This window comes from Neophocaena asiaeorientalis, unplaced genomic scaffold, assembly GCF_003031525.2.
Source record: "Neophocaena asiaeorientalis asiaeorientalis breed wild unplaced genomic scaffold, Neophocaena_asiaeorientalis_V1.1 scaffold162, whole genome shotgun sequence".
Taxonomy (NCBI): domain Eukaryota; kingdom Metazoa; phylum Chordata; class Mammalia; order Artiodactyla; family Phocoenidae; genus Neophocaena; species Neophocaena asiaeorientalis.
Window position 1 is genome coordinate 2,906,441 of NW_020172637.1, and position 7,871 is coordinate 2,914,311.

The 7,871-nt window shown below is 47.2% G+C and overlaps 1 protein-coding gene across 1 annotated transcript; it reads left to right on the forward strand.

Annotated features, from left to right (window-relative positions):
* Positions 1 to 3,100: 3,100 nt before the first annotated feature.
* On the forward strand, positions 3,101 to 4,785 carry CITED2 (Cbp/p300 interacting transactivator with ED-rich tail 2). Its single transcript, XM_024739414.1, has 2 exons — positions 3,101 to 3,350; positions 3,811 to 4,785. Exon 2 carries the CDS (start codon positions 3,819 to 3,821, stop codon positions 4,608 to 4,610), a length of 792 nt encoding a protein of 263 aa, XP_024595182.1. The 5' UTR covers positions 3,101 to 3,350; positions 3,811 to 3,818; the 3' UTR covers positions 4,611 to 4,785.
* Positions 4,786 to 7,871: the final 3,086 nt, after the last annotated feature.

A 7,871-nucleotide genomic window follows, 5' to 3' on the forward strand; every position in this document is an offset into this window, starting at 1 on the left:
TTTGGACACTGAGACACACACAGGGAAAAATACCACGTGAGGATTAAGACGGAGATTGGGTGATACCTGTACAAGCCAAGAAACACCAAAGATGGCCAGCAAACCACCAAATCTAGAAGAGGGGCACGGAACAGATTTTCCCTCACAGCCCTCAGAACCTACCCTGCCAACATCTTGATCTTGGACTTCTAGCCTCCAGAACTGTGAGACAACAATTTTCTTTTGTTTACGCCTGAGAATTGTAAACGAAGTCTGTGGTACCTTGTCACGGCAGCCCTAGGAAACTAATACAACCATCTAGTACCATCAGGGCCACGTGCAGACCACTGCCTCACCCCGGTTCACAGGATAAACCCCTGGTTACACTGGGCTTTGCCTACCCCTGGATGACTGTAACAGCCCCCTAACTGGACTCCCTGTCCCCGGTCTTACTTTCTCAATCCATTCTCCACAGTTTTGTCCTGGTCTCTCTAAAATGAAAATTTGATCATCTCACTGGTTCACAAGCCTTCACTCACTTCTCATTACCTTCAAGATACAACCCAAATTTCTCAGCATGGGGACCAGTGCCCATAGGATCCAGCCCCTTTACCTCTCCAAGCTTGTTTCTCTCCCCGCCCCCCCTGCCTGGTATGGCCTAACTTCTACTCATAGTCAGGCCTCAACTTATCACCACCCCACTGGGAAGCCTTCCCAAGGCCCGAAAACTAGGTTGGGTGTCCCTCCTGTGTGACCCTGGAAATGCCTGTGTGTAATGCTGTTGTGACACTTATCAAAGTGTGTCCGAGGCTTGTTTGTCCAGCTGCACAGTTTGACCATGAGTTCCTGTCTTGGTTGTCTCTCCAGAAGCTAGGAAAAGTGCCTGGCACCTGGTAAATATTCACTGGAAGAATGAATAAATGAACAAAGCATACCAGGTTCTAACCAGCTGGCCCCAGAAGGAATTTCTTTTCCCTCTAAGGGGTGGAGGATGGGGAGGTGACCTTTCAAGGGATTTCCCAATGGTATGTGGAACCACTGGAGCAGCATGGAGCTGCACCTTTCCTTAATGGTTGCAAGAGGAATTTAGATTAGACATTCAGGAGCTGGTCTTTGTGTCGCAAAACACTGCAGTACTAGGAAGGGAAGTAAACAATCTATCTGGCAATTTTTGAGTCTGGGGTTGACCAATATTTTCGAGTCTCTTTTTTGATAGGAAGTGGCAGGTCTCTTCCAAGCCTCTGATTCTGTAGCTGCAAGTCCATGACCTACAGGTAAAAGTGGCGGGTGGACAGGAGATGAGGCGATCGTTGCAACCAAAACTGCGATGTATTCTGTGCACAAGTATCCAAAAAGCAAGTACTTCTGAGCTTTAAAAATTATTGCATACACGGTTACAAATACTGGAGAGCGTGCAAAAGGGAAGGAAGGAAAAGAGGAAGACAGTAACAATGTTTAAATATATATATTAAGTATTCTATACATATATTATAACTAGAGGAAGACAGAGAGGTAATCGAAACAAATAATCAGGATTCGTTCTCTTCTGCAAATTCCTGAAAGGGGAAATATATCAGAATTTCCAGTCCTCGAGAAGGGCCTAAAGAAGTCCTGCGAGCAAGAAGGGAGAAAAAAAGAGGGGGGCGGGGGACTTGCTCTTCGCAGCAGGAAGTCGTCAATGGATATCGAGTTATGAAGAAACAACTCTGAACAGAAGTCCTTATTCGGAGCGCTAAAGTCACTTTTACCACATAAAGAGCAATATAAAATCTCCGAGCAGCCTCATCATGGTGTTGGGGAAACAACTCGCCTTCCCCATTTGAAAAAGCAAGAGAGCTCCGACTGGGTAGTGGCCCAGACGGGCGTTAGGGCTTTCATTTGCAAGTCAGTGAGCCAAATGGACGACCAGGCTAGTTGTGCCGCGTTCAGGGAAGCAAGGTTATTATTATCGCCTATTACCCCACTGAGCAATTTCACTGAAAAGGAAGAGTCCCAGCAGTGTGTGCCACGGTGCCATACGGGACGTGCAGCTACGTGCCCACCTCCAGAACGACTTTATTTACAGAGCGATTACCATGTTATCTATTTGTTTTCCTTTTCCAGCTACAGCAGCCTTACTCAGCCCCCGAATTTCTTAATTACAAATCCGTTCGCTTCTAAATCAACCCCAAACCGTCAGGCAGAGCCCGGAGGGAGGCTATGCAAGTTTGCACACACCCCCACCTCCCGGATCAAGGGCAACAGCAGAAGCAAGAAACTGCGTATGTGCAAAAAGGTGGATCTGGGGACGAGGATCGCTGAGTTTGTTTACAGAGCAGAGACGCCTCAGCTCGGATGCCAAAGCTACCAAGAGCTGCAAACGCAAACTTAGCAGAAGCACACGTACCCCGGGAGCGGCGAGCGGCCCCGAAAGCACGGACCGGATTCCAGGGCGCTGGAGCGGAGGCGGTCGGGCCCGCGAGCGCGCTCAGTCCACCTGCAGCTGCTGCCGCTCCCCGCCCCCCGCTCCTGTCCTTGAAAGGAGTGGGGAAAAAATGCATCTACACGCAGAATGTCTAGATTGGGTTTACCTACTGCCCCCATAAAACCACAAAAGCACAGCCCAGGAAAGCGCGCACAGGGGAAGGGGCATTATTTGCCCGGGGCTTAAAAACCCACACGGGTAAACACAGCCATTCTTTGCAACCTGGGTAGGCTTTTGCAAAGCCGGGGAGGTAGAAGGGCACTATGGACAGGGCGCTGGGTAAAACCCGTTTTCCCACAGAAAGCAGCACAGGTCGCTAGGTGAGCTCGGGGTGGGGAATCCGGCCAGAGGGGGGCGGTGAGTTTTCCTCGCTGCTCTCCGGGCAGGCGCTACCTTCGGGCTGAGAGTCCAGAGAGGATTCTATCCTTGCTCCGGGGGCGGCCTGGTCTGGTATTTGTGGGCCGGGAGGAAGCCAGCATCCGGGGTCAGCGGGGCGGCGCCTGGGCCCGCAGCCTCTGTGCACGTGCCTCCAGCAGTGGGGACTCGGCTGCCCGACACGGTCCGGTGTGCCCGATGTTCCGGAATCCGCGTTTTCCCGCCGCCCTCCCGGAGGCTCTCGCTCCGCCCTTCCTGAAATCCCTTATATTAACTGTGGCCAAAGCCCTAAGAAACACAGCTCATTGTTGGCAGCTGCCGGGCGGTCTTGCCGAGCTGTGAGGGCAGCAGAGGGGAAATAAAAGGGAACGGCTCCGATTCTGCCCCAGCGGCTGCTGCAAGACTTCGGCGCCGACTTCGCGACAGCGAGCGCCTTGCACGCCAGAAAGGCCCCCTCTATGTGCTGCTGAGCCGGTCCTGGACCCGACGATCCCGCCCTCGGTCTTCGGAGCAGAAATCGCAAGGACGGAAGGTAAGCGCGGCGGGCGAAGCTGGCTGGGGCTTCTGCCAGCCCAGTCCTCCGAGGGCTGGGTTTGCCCGGAGGAAGAGCGTGAGGCGGAGCTGGGGAATAACAACAGGATGTGCAACAACAGGATGAGGAGGGCTGATTTAATGCCTGAAGTTCGCGGCAGAGCTACGGGGCACTTCCTTTATTAGGCGACTTCGGGGAGCAGAGGGGGGTGTGGGCTTGGGTCCCCCGCCCGATCGCAGGGGAAAGGGCTGTTTGTGCAGCGCGCGGCTCTGTTGTGGGTGGCAGGTCCGCCTTGGTGGCGAGCCCGGGTGCACAGGCTCCTAGTGGGATCCTCGGGATGATGATTCGCAGCCGAAGTGCGTCGGGTGAGGCTGGGGGCCAGAGCCGAGAAAAAGTGGGGTGCACCGAGGTGGGCGACACGTGTGGCGCAGGGCTTACCGTCTGCCCTTTTCACTTTCAGGACTGGAAATGGCAGACCATATGATGGCCATGAACCACGGGCGCTTCCCCGACGGCACCAACGGGCTGCACCACCACCCTGCCCACCGCATGGGTGTGGGGCAGTTCCCGAGCCCCCATCATCACCAGCAGCAGCCCCAACACGCCTTCAACGCGCTAATGGGCGAGCACATACACTACGGCGCGAGCAACATGAACGCCACGAGCGGCATCAGGCACGCGATGGGGCCGGGGACTGTGAACGGAGGGCACCCCCCGAGCGCGCTGGCTCCCGGGGCCAGGTTTAACAGCTCCCAGTTCATGGGCCCCCCGGTGGCCAGCCAGGGAGGCTCTCTGCCGGCCAGCATGCAGTTGCAGAAGCTCAACAACCAGTATTTCAACCACCACCCCTATCCCCACAACCACTACATGCCGGATTTGCACCCTGCTGCAGGCCACCAGATGAACGGGACAAACCAGCACTTCCGAGATTGCAACCCCAAGCACAGCGGCGGCAGCAGCACCCCCGGCGGCTCGGCGGGCACCTCGGGCGGCGGCGCGGGCAGCAGCAATAGCGGCGGCGGCAGCGGCGGCAGCGGCAGCAGCAACATGCCCGCCTCCGTGGCCCACGTCCCTGCTGCAATGCTGCCGCCCAATGTCATAGACACTGATTTCATCGACGAGGAAGTGCTTATGTCCTTAGTGATAGAAATGGGTTTGGACCGCATCAAGGAGCTGCCCGAACTCTGGCTGGGGCAAAACGAGTTTGATTTTATGACGGACTTCGTGTGCAAACAACAGCCCAGCAGAGTAAGCTGTTGACTCGATCGAAATCCCGGCGAAAGAAATCAAATCCCCCAATTTCTTCGGTGTGAATTAAAAAACATTCCCTTAGACACAGTATCTCACTTTTCAGATCGTGAAAGGTTTGAGAACTTGGAAACAAAGTAAACTATAAACTTGTACAAATTGGTTTTAAAAAATTGCTGCCACTTTTTTTTTTCTGTTTTTGTTTCGTTTTTGTAGCCTTGACATTCACCTCCCTTATGTAGTTGAAATATCTAGTTAACTTGGTCTTTTTTGTTGTTTGTTTTTACTCCTTATTTCCTCACTTTCTCCAGTGCTCAACTGTTAGATATTAATCTTGGCAAACTGCTTAATCTTGTGGATTTTGTAGATGGTTTCAAATGACTGAACTGCATTCAGATTTACGAGGGAAAGGAAAAATTGCATTAGTTGGTTGCATGAACTTTGAAGGGCAGATATTACTGCACAAACTCTGCCATCTCGCTTCATATTTTTAACTATGCATTTGAGTACAGACTAATTTTTAAAATATGCTAAACTGGAAGATTAAACAGATGTGGGCCAAACCATTCTGGATCAGGAAAAGTCATACTGTTCACTTTCAAGGTGGCTGTCCCCCTCCCCGATATGTACAGACAATAATAGGGTGTGGAATGTCATCAGTGGCAAACATTTCACAGATTTTTATTTTGTTTCTGTCTTCAACATTTTTGACACCGTGCTCATAGTTATATTCAGTACATGAAAAGATACTACTGTGTTGAAAGCCTTTTAGGAAATTTTGACAGTATTTTTGTACAAAACATTTTTTTGAAAAAATACTTGTTAATTTATTCTATTTTAATTTGCCAATGTCAATAAAAAGTTAAGAAATACTTGTTTTCTAGAAGTCATTTGGGGGTGGTTATTCCCTTTGGTGGCTTTCTTTTTTTCTCTTGAACACTTTATTGATGAGAGTAAGCATTCCAGAGGATAAATTACAGGACACTAAAACAGGTCATGATGAGCTTAAAGCGGAGAGCAGGATTTAACATAATTGGCATAATGCTTCATTGTTATCACTGTAACATGCCTCTTGGTGTGGTTTAATCAAAAGCTGCGGAAGTTGTCAAAGAGCATTTTTTTTCTTAATTGCCATCATCTTCAGGCGTACTCCAGAGTTTAAAAGGTTTGTAATACTAAATGTTATAAATATTATTTCACAGGGTGGGAGGGGAAAAATCAAGTGTTTCTGGTTATACCTGACTCAACTACTTAAGTGGAGGTAGACTGGAATAAAATACTGGAAGATTGATGAGGATGGCATTAAATATAAATCTACCTTTATCTCTTAGTGACGAATTTTATTTCTCAGCAAAAGTATTAAAGAGAGGCACACATTTTCTAGCTTAATCTCTGAAAAAGCTTCTGGCTGGTTTATAGTTCTAAGAAGAAGAGGGAGTGGTATTCCACCTTGAAGCTTTCGATTTTGTTCTCTTATAATATTTAAAATTACTCAGCAAGGTTGACGCAAAGGTCAAATTACAATCTTTACAAGATGTTCCCTCTCAAGCATGCCCTGTTTTCCAGAATTCTGAGCTTTTACTGTTACAGGCATTGGGTGCAAAGGACATGAGGATAAGATCCTTTTTAATTTTACCTGGATGCGTTATCAAGAAGACATAACTACAGTCAAGTAGGTGTCAAGTTTTGCCTTATATAATCAAGCACAGGAAAAAGTAATATTGTTAAAATCTCAAATGATCCCAGTTAGAAGGAGAAAGAATTTTGTTTTCCCTTTCATGTTTTCCTAGCTTATAAGAGGAACACACGGTACACTCATGAAAAAATACGGTCTTGTATATAACCTACTGGAGGAGTACAGAAATGTAGGTTGTGGAAAATCTCACAAATAATCCTTTAAAAGAGCATTTCATTTAGACTCTTAGATTCTGATCTTAAATCCCATATTTCTTAATAAAAAAATCAGGAGAGGAGGGTATATAGAAGTGTTAAATTACAGTGAGTCTGGCATAAAAGCTGATTTCAGTATAATTCAGATCACCTACATTCTATAATTCTGTTTCCAAGGCAGGCCATTAAAATTAAGATGCATACTGCACTGGGTTCTTTTTACACCTCTTAATTGACACTTCCTTATTAAAAATTATGTTGTAAGTAAATAATTTCTCTGCAAATACATAGTTCAAAGCTCTTTACTCCATTTTAAAGGCTGATCCAGATTTTCCATATTAATAGTTAAAACTTCAGTTTTCTTCCACTTAGACATGTCAATAATAAATCTGCAATCAGCAGTAAATCTTCCTGGCTAAGCATTTTCACAGCAAGTTCTTTTTTCCTTCTTTTTTTTTTTTCCACAGGCTCAAGTGAAAAAATATGTTTGCATACATATTAATACAACAATTCTAGTTCTTTTCCACTTGTGCCAGGAAGAAAATAAAAAGGAAGGCCATTGGAGGCACTGTCTTTTTTTTTTTTTTTTTTTGCATAAAGGAATCAGGAGAACTGCCTTGCCACCACCCTTCACCATTTATTCTGCCAGGGAATAAGCCACAACACCTGCTCTGTCACTAAATTCCTCCTGCTGCTCTAACGCCGGAACACGTATGTGGAGATGCAGAGCCGGAGGAACTATTATTAGATCCTGAGCCTATCTCTGCCAGAACAGGGGACTCAACAGGAAAAGCTGGGTTAAAAGCACAATTTCTCTTCAGTACAAACTCTCCCGTCCCCTTCGTTCGAATGATCTCTGTTTCATTAAAACTCTTTCATGATCAACAATTGAGCAGATTCTATGTGATATCTGCAGGTCTCTTAAGCAGGGAAAAATAACTCCTTGTTTGAACAACCTGATTAATGAAACCTGTACAGTGACCTAGATCACCAGCCTACTGGCAGACATTTGCAAAACCTTTAGCGGTCTTGCTTCCTACTAAGTTGCTTGTAGCATATGGGGAAATTTGACCTCTGTACCTTGGCCGTTTTTCAAAAAGTTCTAATGTACAAGAGAGCTTCTATTCTTTAAGCTTTGCCCACAATTAGACACTCTTGATTTTCAAGAAGAGATCACTGATAGGCCACAGCAAAATATCATAGAAACACATGAGAAAAAGAAGAACACATTATAAAAAACTTATACCTCTGCTGTGGCTGCTAAAAATCCTGGTGGCAGTATCCCTGCTGGAGCTGATAAAGACGTTACAGCTACGGATGGGTGTTTGAAGAACAGTTACCTAATCACCACTGTTTATGGGGTGCTAGTCTAAAGCACTAGTA

Bases quoted from the DNA above. Each gene is read 5' to 3' on its own strand.
- CITED2 (XM_024739414.1), top strand. From the start codon at position 3,819: ATGGCAGACCATATGATGGCCATGAACCACGGGCGCTTCCCCGACGGC.